Below are 16,579 nucleotides of genomic sequence, written 5' to 3'. Positions count from 1 at the left end.
ATACAGAGCTTTGAGGATTAAATGAGATAAAGTAAAGGACTAGAATAGGACCTTGGACATAATAAACATTCAGCATGTATTAGCTATAGATTTCCATCTTTCCTGACTCCTTTATCATATATTCTCTTTAAAAAGTGGAATTCAGCAAAACTTGGTTCAAGGCCCCCTTCTCTCATACATACTACACAGTCTCTTTCTAGACAATTTCACCTCTGTCTGTAGTAAAATGACCCTCTGTACGTATAAAATGTGTAGCTGTGGTCTAGGCTTCTCTTCTAAGCTCCAACCAGTAACACTTATTGGTATCTAAATATCAAGACTCAAAGGCATTTCAAATTACCCCAACAAAACTCATTATCTCTGCCCCCAAAAGCCTGGTTTCCTCCCCGTGATCACCATAATAGTTAAGGGACTACCACTCATCCATTAGTTGTAGAAATTAGGGCTCATCCTTGATATTCACTCTTACCTACCCCCATATGCAATCTATCATCAACTCCCAGGATTTTACTTGAGAGACAGCTTCTGAATTAATCTACTTCTCTGATTTTGCACCTGTATCACCGACCACTTTCCAAGCTCCAGCATTCGAGATCTTCAGCCTGAACTGTGCTAAGAGCCTCCAGCTTGACTACAGACATTTTCTCTTACCAGCCTCTAAGCTTTTCTCCTATTGGCAGTCAACATTCCTTTTTTTTTTTTTCTTTGCGGTACGCGGGCCTCCCACTGCTGTGGCCTCTCCCGTTGCGGAGCACAGGCTCCGGACGCGCAGGCTCAGCGGCCATGGCTCACAGGCCCAGCCGCTCCGCGGCATGTGGGATCTTCCCGGACTGGGGCACGAACCCGTGTCCCCTGCATTGGCAGGCAGACTCTCAACCACTGTGCCACCAGGGAAGCCCTACATTCCATTTTTAAAACACACACACACACACACACACATATAAACACTCACTCACTCTCACACACAATATCTGTTTCTGTGTCTGTCTCCCTCTCTCTTTCTCTCTCTGAACCCTTCTATTTTCCATCTCCTCATTATGTTCTCATAAAAGGCACCCTAATACTTACAGGATAAAGATAATAGCCCTTTAAGTCCCTATCTGGCCTATCTGATTACATCTTCAGTTTTACCCTGGACCACTCTCCCCTCACTGCCACACTGGCCTCTTCCTGGTCCTTTGCCACACTCTGACCTCTTTACCCCTGCAGCTCCTTGTGCCTAGAGGCTGCCTCATGCTCAAGTCTTTGCCTCATTAACTCCTACTCATCCTATAGTCCACAATTAAATGTTTCCTCCTTAAGAAAGCTTTCTGGGCATCCCTCAGACCAGGTCATTCATCTCCGCTCCATTTCGTGTTATGCAAGTACTTTATTCTTTCATAGTAGTTATCTGTTTGTACCTAAAAACTTACTTGTGTGATTATATATAATGGCCTTCTTCCCTATTAGATGTTAAACTTCTTCAGGGCAAGGGCTATACCTGATTTTGCTTACCCTTTTTTCCTTGGGGTCTACCACTGTGCTGGGCACATAACTGGCACTAAGAAATATCTATTAAATAATGAAGGAGAAAAGGGAGAAGGGGAAGCTAGGTTTATATGTCTTGGCAGTCTCTGTCATATTCATTCTTCCTCTGCCATTTAAAGAATTCAGTCACTACCCAATAATCTCTGTCAAGCCATTAACCAGAATAAATATGTAAGCCTCACAGTCACGGCTCTAATCTAATACATTTAATAAAATATTTGACACATTCAAAATAAGAAAGTCCTTGAATATTATTTAATGCATAATTTCAGCTTTCAGGGGATCTATAATAAGCCATTCTAAATAATTACCTATAATCTTTTCATATTTCTACATCCTCAAGTCACAGAAACAAAAGAAATAAAGGGAACAAGCCTTTGGCAGAATTTTTCACAAATTCTTTTAGAAAGAGTGCCTATTCTATTTTTTAAGCCTTTAAAGAGAATTCTATAACTTCAATTAATGGCCCATTCAGGCAGCACTCTTCATCCTTAAAAACATTCATTAAGCAACTATTTTGAATCATAATAAGTGACTCAAGTAGATATAGTTAGTCCACTTGAAAACCTGAGGTATAAGGAAAGTAAAAATGATAAAGGCATAAAATTAAAGGACAAGTAAACAAAAGCTAAACAAATACATGATGAAGGATACATAATTTATTCAGTAAATCAATTGTTGAGTGAATGATAAGAAAGTCACAGAGTTGGAAATCACAGGGTAACATCACAGGTTTATATGGCCTGTCAGAGGCTAACAATGTAAAGGGAAGTTATTTAAGAAGAGGATGAGCAGAGCAGAGCAGAGACAGACACAGGACTGTCAGCAGAGTAAACTTGGGGTGGAGGCTGGAAAATGATGTAAGAGTCCAGAGTGAGGGGAGCACGTGGCATGCACATCTGGGAGGACGCAGGGCTAAGGAGGGGGGAGTAGGACACATGGAAGCAAAGTACAATGAGATAAACAATCTACTATGAAAAATGAGGTAAATAACCTCTGAGTCCTGGTCAGCAGTTGAGATGACTGAAGGTGACTAAAGTATATAACACCTGATAGAGAAAGCAGCAGTGCGGCACCTGAGAGAAAAACCCAAGAATAGATTCCTGTATTTGTGCAAAATCCTCTACTCTTCTCAACAGCACTTCCTCTGTAGATTTTTAACTTTTGTGAATTGAACTACCCCCATGCATCAACATGTCCTCTTACTAATGTCCTCCTGATTTCAGTCCCTCACCTCTAACCACACACAAAGCCTTCTCCATTGCTCTTGCCCAGACAGCTGCAAACTGCACCCAGCATGTTCTACACACTGAAGCTAGGTGGAGTTGAAAAACATGCCTTGGATCATCACCTGCCTTTGAAATGCCTTCAAGGATTTCTCTACCTCAGTAATGCTCAGAGTGAGTCCAAGGACCTTTAAGAGTCCTTGAGACCCTCCAAGAGGTTCTGTGAGGTCAAAACTGTTTCCCTAATAATACTAAGATGCTGTTTGTCTACTTCACTCTCCTTCTCTCATGAGTGCACAGTGGGATCTTCCAGAGGCCAGATGACTATTATTGAAAAAGGGTGAATTACAGATGCAAACATGAGAATCGAACTATTAAACCAGACATTAAAGAGATCTGCAAAAACAAAAAAGCAATGAAAACTCTTCTTACAAAAGGTTTTGTTTTTAAAATTAAAACGTATGAGGGCTTCCCTGGTGGCGCAGAGGTTAAGAATCTGCCTGCCAATGCAGGGAACACGGGGTCGAGCCCTGGTCCGGGAAGATCCCACATGCCGCGGAGCCACTAAGCCCGTGCGCCACAACTACCGAGCCTGCGCTCTAGAGCCCACGAGCCACAACTACTAAAGCCCGCATGCCTAGAACCTGTGCCCCACAACAAGAGAAGCCACCGCAATGAGAAGCCTGCACATCGCAACGAAGAGTAGCCCCCACTCACCGCAACTAGAGAAAGCCTGTGCACAGCAACAAAGACCCAATGCAACCAAAAATAAATAAATAATTTTTTTTTTTAAATGCCCTTACCTATTCCTGAGGCTGGTGTGAAGAAGTGGATCTTATTAACAGTAGCAAAATCCAGGGATTGAAAATATCTGAAAGAAGACTGTCCTCCCTCCCAGATGAAAATTTCAATTGAATTCTGATCTCCTACAATAACAGAATAAAAGGCAAATCTGAAGGCAAAAGTTACCAATAAAATGACAAAATTACACAATAAAACTATAATAAAAATATTAAACTTAATTAAAGAAACAAATTTAGGACATTTCTCAGAATTCATTCAATTTAACAAAAATACAATTTACTAGGAAACACTTTAAAAGTCTTCTTGCATTTACCACATGAAGTATATATTGATACATGGTTTAACCATTAATCATGATCTGATATCAAAAAAAAGAATAGTAACAAATGTTTTATTTTTCAGGAATGTTGAAATTTTACCTATGAAAGTCCTACTAAGCAGAAAAAAGCATATTTGTATTCAGAGAACATTTTTAAATGGTCTTAGTGAATGTTGCTTGGCACTATTTATTACCACTGCAGATTATCCATGGCATCCCAAGTACAGCCATATAAAAAGTTACCTGTTTGTACCTTGGGTGTAAAATCTTCAAAATTCTTTCTACTTTACCCACCCATCCCCAATTTTATTTTAATATCTTTAAAGTAGTGGTTTAGAACACCCACAGGTTATGGACATAACACTTAAAATGTTTTTCTTTTTTCCCAATATCCATCTGTTAGCTGACAATCAATACTTAGATCCATCAAGAAACACACTATGGATTAGCTAAAAAATTATTACAAGAGCATTTTCATATGAACATAAAATGAATGGAAGATAATTTCGATAACAGCTATGTATGCATTGCAAACACTAAATCGTCTTACCTGGAAAAACAGTTTTGGCAAAAATTAAGTAAATATCATCGCCTGAAGTCAAGGCTTCAACTTGTGTTGTTCCACTGATGGGAACTTCTTGAAAGTTAATAAACTCATTTCCAGACCACCTGAGTAAAAGGGAGTTTGACCTGACATTAGCCTGCGAAATGGCTAAGAACATAGCACCTCCTCTGGTGAATGAGGCCATGCTCAGCACACCTCGGACACGGAGTGTCTGATGCAACACAAAGCTTCCTCCGTTCCATCTGAAGACCTGCAGGGAATGTTCAGACACAAAACACTCATGACTAGGAATTCAGCACTTGTGAGAATTTAGCCAATATCACATGTTTACTCTCCTAGACCCCTTAACTTAGTTAGGAAGATACTTTCATAAATGAGAAAATATCAAAACTGATCCTCTCTCATTGCTCTCTCCCTCTTTTTATCTGTGTGTGTATGTGTGTGTGCCTGAGTACACACACAGAGAATGAAAGAGAAGTTATTTGAAAATAAATCAATTTCAAATATACATCTGGGCAGGGGTGGGTGACAGCAAGAGAAGGGGAAGCCAAAAATAGGAGAAAATTTATTTAAATATGAAAAATTCAGAGTGAGATAAGAAACTTTCTAATGCTGTATTATCATTACCCACTGCTCAAGCAATAGAATATAAAGAAAAACACCTAAACTTTTTAGTCCTGAAGGTGGCACTGCATACAAGGTTTCAGGTGAGTGTTCATGTATTTTAAACTGAAAGAAAACCCTGAATCTACCTGATTTCTTACGCCATCCGGTCAATTTCACAAAGAATTATATTTATTCAGTAAAAACTGGGAATCTTATATAAGCCAAGCATTATGCAAGAAGTAAGGGACAGAATCACTTCTTCCTTTATGGATCTTATTAACTACTAGGGAAAGGCAAACAATAAATACATCAATCATTAAATAAATGTATGACTACTAAACTGAGACAAGTACTCAACAATTAGGAAGGTATGATAGAGAATTATGAATGTCCTAAGAAATAAAATTAGAAAGAATGACATGACAAAGTTTCTAATGCAGAAAAAGTTTGTCATAACCTGAATGAAGACTGGTGCAGCTAGAATGCAGTTGACAGCACTGGGGGAATGAAGATAATACTGGAGAGGTACCTTTTGTTAAGGTGCCCATATAATTTAACACAGGGATGCTTTAGAGAGTGAAAGAGACAGTCCTAATCATTGTAGGACAACAGGCACAACCCAGCACTGTGGTGGGCAAATAAGGACATATGGTTACCTTATTTACAGTCCATATTAAATAATTTAGAAGTTATTCCAAACATAATTGGAAATCATTGAATAATTTCAAAATGAGGAGCAACATGAATTAATATTTTTAAAAGACTACTCCAGCTACTTGAAACATGGATCTGAGGAGATCAGAGAATTTTGGAGACCAGCTAGGAGACTATTCTACTAGCACGGTGAGAAGTGATGGGGACCTAGATTAGGGAAGAAGAAGCAGAGATGGAAAGAAACATCTGTACTCAAAATAGTATCAGGAGATATAATCAAAAACACTTAATAATAAATTAGATGGGAATGAATAATCAGCAGAAATCAAGAAAGTTATGGACTTCCCTGGTGGCACAGTGGTTAAGAATCCTCCTGCCAATACAGGGGACATGGGTTCGATCCCTAGTCCGGGAAGATCCCACATGCCGTGGAGCAACTAAGCCCGTGCGCCACAACTACTGAGCCTGTGCCCTAGAGCCCGCGAGCCACAACTACTGAGTGCGCGTGCTGCAACTACTGAAGCCTGCACGCCCATAGCCTGTGCTCCGCAACAAGAGAAGCTCCTGCAATGAGAAGCCCGTGTACCGCAACAAAGAGTAGCCCTGGCTCACCTCAACTAGAGAAAGCCCGCGCGCAGCAACAAAGACTCAATGCAGCCAAACATAAATAAATAAATATTTTTTAAAAAAGATACAACCCAGCACTCTATCTCAAGCAACTGCATTTATGAGGTTACTATTTCCCGAGATGAAAGCAAACACTTGAAACAAGTTTCATAGAGAAAATCTACAGTTTAATTTGAGATATGTTAAATCTTAGATACCTAGAACATATTTATGTGTACATGCCAAGAGGCAGTTAGACACAAAATCTAGAGTACACAGGAAAGGCTACTGATAAATTTGGAAGACAGCCTATAGTTGATATTTAAAGCCATAGGACTGATAAAAGTACTCAGAGTGAGTGAAGAGAAAGAAAAAAGAAATGTGAACCAAAACTGAACCTGAAAAACTTCAAGATATCTAAGTTCAGAAAAGGGAGAAGGAAGGGGCATTGGAGACTGAGAAGGAGACACAGAAAGAAAGAATGAAAATCTGTGTGGTAGTTCAAAAATCAAGAGAAGAGATGGTTTAAATTTGAGGATGAGGTGACTGTCAAGTGCAGATGGGAAGCAATGCAAAATAATGACAGAAAAAAACACCCACTGTATTTGCAACCCAGCTGTCACTGGTGACCATGAAGAAGTTTGCAAAGCAAGCAGAAAATTCTTTCAAGGTCTCAATATAGAGGGGATAAAAGAAATGAAGCAGGAAGAAAAGGGGGATAAGATCAGAAGAGAAATCACTTTTTAAGCTTGGAAATCCTGCATTTATGCTGACTGTAATAATCCTACAGAGAGAGAGAGATGCTAGTTACGGTGGCACTAGAGGGAATAACTGACCCTTATAAAGGCAAGAGGGGAGCCTATGTTAGGCGCCTGTCTTTTATAGAAGAAACACTTCTGCCATTGTAACAGGAGGCAGGAATAAGACTGGTTTTCAAGACAGTTTCTGAATTTGCTGTTGGGAAGATGAGTAATCTTTCTGGTAGCTTTCATTTCAACAAAGTCATGAGCTGAAAGTGAAGAGATGAGAAGCAGGTATGGGAATCTGAGGAGTGACGAAAATTATCAAATAAATATTATTAAGACACTGTGATATAGTTTACTAGAGAAATACGGGATTTCTGGAGTGACGTTGTGTGTCCATCTGGCAATGTTAATCATGAATTTTTAGTGATACCATCTATCCAGTTGTGTGATTTTTCTCCAAGTTTTCCAATGCAATTAAAATCTAATTAAATGTTCATGCTTATTATTATACTTGCTCTGGTTCTTGAAGACAATATAATATTCAAAACTCTATCATTTAAAAATTAGCTATGACTAATCAATATCTATATTCTTTTTACTACGTTACCATAATCAAATTATGGTTTTCTTTTATACTAAACCTACAGACTACATCTCTGATGTGTTTCAATTATGGCATTAAAAAAATTCATTTTAAAAGAATCAAACCTGAGTTAATTCAGAATAATCCCTTTGACTTGCAACAATTACATAATCTTGACTGTCTGAAGTAAAATATCTTACTTGAGAACTTTCTGAAATAGTGATTGTTTGTACCTGCAAGGAAGACAGAACAGTGAGAATAAAAAATTTAAAGGAAAATTTAACTAAGAAAAGCTCTGAATTACAGTTAATAGTCTGAGTAAATATTTGAAGTTCAAAACTTGAAAAATCATTCTGATCCCCAGGTATGCACATCCAGATGTCATTTCAAGAAAGACCAAAATACCCCTGGATTAAGACACCTTGCTAAAATGTGTATCAATTTGCCAAAAACCCCTTATCACATTAACATAGAACATACACTATCTTCTATTTAGCTCAATCTCAAGAATCTGATTTTTCTTTTAAATAAAGCAATCTACCAAAAAAAAGTGAAGTGTTTTTTTACCAGGAATAATTTGAATCCAGATGTGAATGTATACACACTGTTAACAGAAGGCTTTTCTTCATTTCTTTCTTCATGAGTAATCACAATGTAGGGGGAAAGACCCATATTAAAGGCCTCACAAGTTTTAGGATTTTCTATATGTAAATCCTAGGAAACAAGGAATAACAGTAATTCACAGGGCATCCAAAATCTATATGTACATTATAGTTTGTGTACCATAAAATAAGTGATGTTTACCTCAAGTGGAACAAAAATCCCTTGCCATCGGTAAACAGTAGAAGACAATTTTCTTAACATTATACCATATACTGAATCTTCCAAAGTAAAGAAACACCAGCCAGAAGCCGATGCATCCAAAAAACTTTGAAATATAGAAAACTTAACATCCATTCCCCCTGAAAAACATAAATCGTGATTTGCTTCTGTAAAATCCTCTCAAACTTTATCTATTCTGTTTATTGTTTAAATAGTGAAACTAGTGAGTTTGTTACTAGAAGCGAAAATGCTTCCATGGTAAGTGTATGTGTATGAGAAAGAGAAGAGACAAACTAGAGAACTTCAAAATAGATAGTAACTAAAAATATCAATACCCAAAGACAAGAAAAATTGTTAACACTGTGCTCTAAACCCACAAAGACTTTTCCAGGGTATATTTATAAATAAATACTGAATTTATACTTTAAAAGGAAATATGTTCAGTATGATTTTTATCAGCTTTCATAAAGATGATGAAAATATAACAGAGAAATTTAGAAATAATAAACACCTTTTATGGAAACATGCTAAATGATAGGTTTTTAAAACTTACACTATTAATTTGAAGCTATCCCCATCCAATGATTTCTAACTTTACATGTTGTATATTTTAAGAATGCCAAAACAGATTCACCTACTACAAGTAGCTATCAAGTTTTATCAGCCTGCTATAACAGGTACATGTCCTAAAATTCTGTGCTACAACTAAACAAAGACAGAAACAAAAACTTCCTGCTTAATGAAGAATACCTTTAAAACACCTTGTGTGTCCTATTATCATGACAGTTTCCCATAGAAAGTTAGTTCTTTTTAAACTTTAGTTAATGGTGTGAACGTGATGCACCAAGAACAAATGTCAAAGTTGAAACCTAGGCTCCTTGTAAATTATTGATCATTTTTAGATTACCAGTTGATGAAGTCATAATGTCAGTGTCTTTTATGTACTATCCATTGGTAATATCCTTTCCTAGAAATCCAATATTTTAGATTCCTGCTTTGCCACCTTTTAAAGGCACACTACAGCTTTTGCATTAAGAGTCTGAATGTTTTGCACTTAAGTCGACCACATGGTCAAATCCTGCCCTACCGTAATTCCAGAAGATGGTGAATGAAGAATAAACAATGCTTGCTGACATTTAAGAACCTCCAACACATACTCCCACAAGCACGTCCACAAAACATACGCAGAGCCCAAACTATAATGAGATAACTCTGAATTAGAAAACATAATCTTTCTTTTTTAGATCCCATCTCTTCCTGGCTTCCAGGCCATTGTCCCACTATTAATTATCCCTTCTCTTCTAAATATTCAGTCCTTCTCTACTTACCAGGCCTTTTCCATCAGCATTTACACATGCTTAGGTCTCTTCAAATTACACAAATAAAGAAAAACCCTGACTCCTACACCCCATCACTACTCTTACTAGATCCTACCCTTCTCAGCCAAACTTTTTGAACTAGTTGTACATATTTGAGGCCTGCATTCTCTCACTTCCACTCAAAATGTTATTCGGTCCACATCCCTCTATACAAATAGCTCTTGTGATTTTATGTCTTCTACATTGCTGATGACAATGAGTATTTTTTCAGTTCTCATCTTACTGGACTTCTCACCAGCAATTGACACGATTTACCACTCCTTTCTTTTTAAAACGCTCTTTCACTGCTGCCTGCAATCCTGCATTCCCCTGGGTTTCTCACCAGGTCTCTGAAGTCCCCTTCTCCTCTCCCTGGTCATTCAATTTGACTCAGTCTGAGTCCTCTTCCCTCTCTATCTTCATCCTCGCTTTCCAGGTTTTTACGTCAACTTCCATGACTTTAAAAACAATATGCCTGCTAAAGGCTCCCAAATTTATCTCTCCAGCAGAGATCTTCTTTTGAGTCTAGAGAAATACCTTCTAAAAAGTTAACTCAAATTCAAATATTTTACTCCCCTCACCAAAGTAACACCTTGTTTTCATTAGGCACTCCCTTTCTTACTGAACGACATGAATCTCCCAACTGCAGAAACTAGAAACATAAGAGTCATTTCAGGTACCTTCTTCACATCCAGTCCATCACCCAGTCCAAGCTACCATCATCTGTTGCCCTTTTGTTTGTCTCCCTTCATCCTCTAATTTCTCCTGTGCCAATCCATTCTTTACCTGGCACCAAGAATGATACCTTCAAAGTGCAAATGTGATCAGACCACCCCACATCTATACATGGGAACCCTCCCTCATGCCTAGACCACTCAGAGACTTTCCATAACCCTAAGATAAAGACTAATGTACGTGATATATTCTTCAAGTTCTTGAATGATCTAGTCTTATCTAGCTCTCCAAACTCAGCACTCCCCCTTATTTCTAAACCCAGTGCCCACTCTTCAGTTCTTCACTTATACGCTCTAGACTTCTGCCTTGATAGCTTCCCGCTTTCTCTTCTATGTTCCTCCAACTCAAGTCTTTGCATAATCCCTACTCATCATTAAGTCTTAGTTCAAACAATGATTCCCCTCGGAGGCATTCCTTGATGTTCTCACAACACTTAGAACTTCACCTTTAAAACATTTATTATACTCAAACTACACATTGATTTTTACTTATTTATTTCTGTCTCCCCCTAAATTCTAAGTTCCATGAGTTCAGTACCATGCCTGTCACAGGACAGGCATTCAATAAATATCTGTGAATGCAGTAAAAGAATTAGATATCTGTTCTCCATTTTCAACAGATCTGTAAGATACAATTCATGGGGGAAAATGTAAATCTTATGCATGCAATCTTTCTTGGTTATAGAATTTTGTTTTTATAAGAAACTAAACGTACTCATGCCAAAGGCTGTTTCAGAAACTGTCTCCCACTCCACACTCACAGCTAAATCAATGCCATTAGTACGTGACACATTTAAATATACAGTCCTGTTGGCTTCTTCAGTGTCTATAGAGGTGGCTCTAAAAGAAACAAACAGTTGCAGAAAGCAGAAAAAGCATGTAATTTCTACACGTTAAATACCTACATCACATTGCTAGTATATATTTAACACACTTTTAAATTTACGCAAGTCAAGGTGACATCCATCCACAAATTTTATACAGGAGAAAGGCTAGACTCTAGAGCTCAAAAATTTTATACAGGAGAAAGGCTAGACTCTAGAGCTCAAAAATATTCATTTATGAAGACATTTAAAAAGCACTATTATCTGATACTTATGATAGTAAGAAAATACTGAGGGTCAGTAACTTCAGTAACTTCACCCTACATATTCTAAAATAAATAAAGCTTTGTCATTCTTAAGTTTCCTCTCACATAAACTAAAAACATTTTACAGAGAAAAAATGAATCAGGAAATTCTTGACATATTAATAAAACTAGATCTATTAGAATATTTCTAAGATATAAAAAAAAACAAATATTTGTCAATTTCCAGAGGGAATTTTTTAACTAAAATCATGTTAATATATGTTTGAAGAGTCATTCATTTGGTTTGAGCAGCTAAATATAAGTTAAACTATTTCTTGCTTTTTATTATTACTGAAAACACAAAATAGTGCTTTTACCTGAAAGTGTGGATTCTGAGAAAATAAGAATTCTAATGACACCATTGCACAGCACACGATTAGGTTTTTGATGCTCCCTGTTATGAGAGGGCATATGGCCTCTCTCGATCTATCTGCTAGAGCTCATTTTAAAAGTCCCCATTACGAGAGTCAGAGATCAGTTTTCTTCTGCATTTTCTTTACGTCAAAAGTTACTTCCTACTTAGCTTCAGAAGTGACAATTTCCTTACGAATAAATTATACCTATTTGAAACTGCAGAGATACTGAATAGCCCCAAAGGGGCCTGGTTTTGCAAAACTGTTATCAGGGTTTGAACACGGGCCCCTAGTCTAGCACCTCCAGTCGGATTAAACAAGGTACAGACAAAATGCTCATCCATCTCTGGTTCCGTGTCCAATATGGCTGATATGTGTAGGGCCTGAAAACACAATCAAAAGATAAAGTTACTAGAATTCAGCAACACACATACAGAGTAATTTGCTAAACATTTATGACAACAAAATAGTATTTTTGGAAAACAGTACCTCTTTTTTACTTTGATACTGATCCTCATAAAGTAATAGTTACAACTGCTTCAAGTTACAACTTTCAAGATTATCAACACTGTGACACAGTCTAACTGAAATGTCTAAAAATAAAATCTATGGCATTTGAAAACATCACTGAGATTAAAAAATTAAATTTAGATCTTCATTTTTGCTACTTCTTTATCCTGCCCTGGCTATGTAACTGCATTAAGTCTCTTTCTAGCCTAGAATTCACTCTTAAAAAGCAGTTATAGCCACAGCAGGCACAAATCAGAAACAACCCACATATTTATCAACAGAAGAATGGATAAACAAACTGTGGTCTATTCAATGAAATGCTACTGAGCAATAAAAAAAGAACCAACTACTCATGTGTGCAACCAAAAATGATGTTGACCAAAAGAAGTCAGACATAAAAAGAATACATACTGTATGGTTCTATTTATAAGAAGTTCAAGAATTAGCAAATGAGTCTTCAGTGACAGAAACCAGAAAGCACTCTCCTCTGGGGAGGGTAAGGGACAAGAAGGAAACTTCTGTGTGATGGTTTGTTTAATGTTTAATATACTAATTCAAGTGGTTGTTACACTGGTGTATACATATTTTTAAAGTCACTGAGCCATACGCTTAAGATTTTTATATTTTACTGTTTATACCTCAGAATAAAAACATGTGGAGAAAAAGATAATTATGTGGGTGAGAGAAAAATCGATTTAATCCAATTTGCTCTAAAAATTTAATTTGCCTAATGAACTGAAAGGTCTTTAAACACACTTTGAAAAAGAGTCTTTTAAGAATAAAACACAATAGAAATATAATAAATTTAAAATATACAAAAAATTAAATGAAATAAAATTTAAAACTTTTTAAAAAAGGCATGTGAATGTAAAAAAATAGCAAATTCATAAAATACTTCAAATTTGAATTCTTTTTATCTATATCAAGATGTAAGCATCCTTGAATAAATCAATTAAAGGTTTTAAATTTCCAGAAACATGAAAAAAGTAGACATGCAAATGAATATGAATTCAAAAATGTATTGAAGTTTATACAAACTGATCATAAATAAAATTAATAATTAGGTGGACTGTTTTTACATGAAATAGTTTAAAGTATATTATTTTAGAATTATACTTCATATAGCTGGCTTAAAAAATATCTTAAGCTAATACAATTAGTTATTTTAAACTTAAACTGTGTCTTAAAAATAAAATTTAGTAGTAGGAACAAAAAATTACTAATATACAGAAATTGAAGTGTCAGAAGGTAAACTTCTACAAGTATAGTTCACATTTATGATTAATCCCAAATCCAGCATTTTTCCCCCAATAAGCTATTCCTGTTTACATAGGATATTTGCTCCTCAAATAAGCAGTCTGAAGGAAGCAGTTGTATTTTGTTTAATGAAAATGTGGCAAAAGAATGACTGGCTATGGCTTAATGACTGCAATGAATTGCTTGGAGTTTCTTTTAGTTTATGATTTATAGACAATATATAGTGAAGTATGCCATTTAAATATACTTAACATTTAAAACAGCAATATGCATATTTTCTTTATTATTTGCGCATTCCACTACTCTATTAATGGAACAAATTTCTCCGGTTGCACTCTATGTAGACATTACAGCACTAGAGCACTTTCACGTGGTAATCTAATCACGCCTTTACCTATCACCTAAGCTGGATTCCCCCCCCCCCCCCCCGTACTCAGGTCTCTCACTGTTGTGGCCTCTCCCGTTGCGGAGCACAGGCTCTGGACGCAAAGGCTCAGCGGCCATGGCTCACGGGCCCAGCCGCTCCGCGGCACATGGGATCCTCCTGAACCGGGTCACGAACCTGTGTCCCCTGCATCGGCAGGCAGACCCTCAACCACTGCGCCACCAGGGAAGCCCCTGAATTTTTTTTTTCTTTCTAGGATCTAGGGTGTTCCTCCAAGAGAAAATTATTTTGTAACTATTAATCATTCATTCTCAGTAAAGGTTCATCCTGTACCTTGAAACGAACACCTTCTTCTAAAACAATATAGCCTTTGGAAGGAGTCAGATCTTTCGACTCCATTGAAGAATTCACTTCTGTCACAATGAACTGAACTGTCACAGTTCCGAACAGTCCCTGTCCAGGTTCCCGAACAATGTACAACACTGCCACACTCTCCTGGATGTAGAGAGCTGTCGGTTCTCGTAGGAAAAAGTGCTCACTGTTGTTAAATGCTAGAACTCCAGGGCCATCATCATTAGCAAGGACAGTGATTAAGGCTGTCAAATAAAAATATTAAAACAATAAATGAAAATAGAATGGGTTGTAAGTAGTGAGAAGCATGTGCATGTTTCATTGTAAACCAGGCCAACTCTTTTCTAGATCATCTTAAAAACAGGAGAAATTTTAAAAGGCATCTAATGAAATTCCACATTCACTCATGATATAAATAAAAACACTCAGTAAACTTGAAATAAAAGACAGCTTCCTCAACCTGATGAAGTGATATGTCTCAGAAGCCAAGAGAAAGTATTAAACTTAATGTTGAAACATTAGAAGGGTTGCCACTAAAAACAGAACAAGACAATGACACCTGTCATCACTGCTACTATTCAGCATCGTCCTGGAGCTAACAGGCTGGTAACAGGTATAAAAGCAATGGAAAGGAATTGCCAAGACTGTCACTATTTTCTAGACATCATGATTGTCTTCTTAGAAAAGGCAAGAGAAAAAAATTATTAGAACTATTATAAGAGTTTAAAATATAAGGTGAGTAACCTTCAGAAATCAAGAGCTCTCTACTTTCTACCACCGCTACTAATAATGTTAATAATAATAGCCGAAACAACAACTAATGCTACTGAGATCTTACAAGTTGCTTAACCTATATTATTAACTCATTTAATTCTCACAATAACCCTACGGGGTTGATTATATTATCATTCTCATTTTAAGAACTGATGATTGAAGCACAGACAGGCAATCTGTGGAAATTCTCAAGTTAGGATGTGGCAGTACTGGCACTCAAAGCTAGGAAGTCTGCTTTGGAGCATGCATTCAAAAAGATTATTGTAATACCTCTATATATCAGGTATAACCATTTAAAAATATAATAAAAACGGACCTCGTTCATAATAGCAACAATACCTAGCAATCAAAGTAAAAAAGTAAGACCTACATGAAAAAAATTGTAAAATGCTAATGTGTGACTGCGGCGGATGGTGTCAGTGCATCACCCATAGCCTGTGGCTCACTCAGGAGTGAAGGGGTGAAAAGGAGCTGTGTATAAGAAATCATCAACTACCTATTATATTTTCCCCCAGCTCCAGTCCAGGAGAAGGATTTGTTAAAATCAGCTGAAATGCTTCATCTCCTTCCGGAATGTCATCATCAAGAATCATGATGTCAACATGTTTATACCTTTCTCCATTAGCAAAATGAAGAATCTGGTCAAAAAAGTAAAAGTAGCAGTATTATATTTAAATACACTCGGAGTTTTTTTTAAATGTTTGGAAATAAATACAATATACTTTTGAATGTGAACTAACCTATTTACAGGATTTTTCCCTTACTTTTTCATGATCTCTTTTTATTTAAACTGACAATATTAAGTTTAAAAAGTAGAAGTTGTGGAGGAAGAAAGGAAACATTTGACTAAGCAGTAAAAGGCACGAAGAGACAAGATAAACATTTTCAAACACTAAAGGTGTTTCGGTAAAGTAAAACAAAGAAATGGACGAGTTAACATTTTCAAGAAGCGTTAAGAAACACTCTGGAAAGGTCATCTAATGATATAAATTGTGTAACACAATAATGTGTGTTCTCCAGTATCAAATACTGCAATAAGGTAGTAAATTAATAAGAAGTGGGTATCAAATATTACAATAAAATAATGAATGAAGTAAAATACAGAAGAATCTTTAAAACAGTACTGAAAGTTTAATTTATAGAATTTACCAAAATAGTGAAGAGAGCTATTCCACCATGTGGAAATCTTCTGCCCTAATTTACTATGGAATATACAGTAGTTTATTATTTCAAGATTAACTTATTTACAGGGCCTAAATCACTATAATTC

The 16,579-nt window shown here is 36.6% G+C and overlaps 1 protein-coding gene across 1 annotated transcript in view; it reads right to left on the bottom strand.

Annotated features, from left to right (window-relative positions):
• ADGRV1 (adhesion G protein-coupled receptor V1) overlaps positions 1-16,579 on the bottom strand; it is a 564,972-nt gene that overhangs the window by 394,459 nt on the left and 153,934 nt on the right. Inside the window, exons 44-52 of the mRNA XM_060146321.1 lie at positions 15,806-15,947; positions 14,518-14,780; positions 12,240-12,415; positions 11,266-11,390; positions 8,441-8,598; positions 8,204-8,350; positions 7,762-7,869; positions 4,427-4,691; positions 3,557-3,679 (exon numbers count right to left, since the gene is read on the bottom strand). Coding sequence (XP_060002304.1) covers positions 3,557-3,679; positions 4,427-4,691; positions 7,762-7,869; positions 8,204-8,350; positions 8,441-8,598; positions 11,266-11,390; positions 12,240-12,415; positions 14,518-14,780; positions 15,806-15,947 — 1,507 coding nt within the window. The remainder of the gene's footprint in view (positions 1-3,556; positions 3,680-4,426; positions 4,692-7,761; positions 7,870-8,203; positions 8,351-8,440; positions 8,599-11,265; positions 11,391-12,239; positions 12,416-14,517; positions 14,781-15,805; positions 15,948-16,579) is intronic.

Source organism: Lagenorhynchus albirostris, chromosome 3 (genome assembly GCF_949774975.1).
Source record: "Lagenorhynchus albirostris chromosome 3, mLagAlb1.1, whole genome shotgun sequence".
Classification (NCBI taxonomy): domain Eukaryota; kingdom Metazoa; phylum Chordata; class Mammalia; order Artiodactyla; family Delphinidae; genus Lagenorhynchus; species Lagenorhynchus albirostris.
This window is presented reverse-complemented; position numbering and strand designations above follow the sequence as displayed.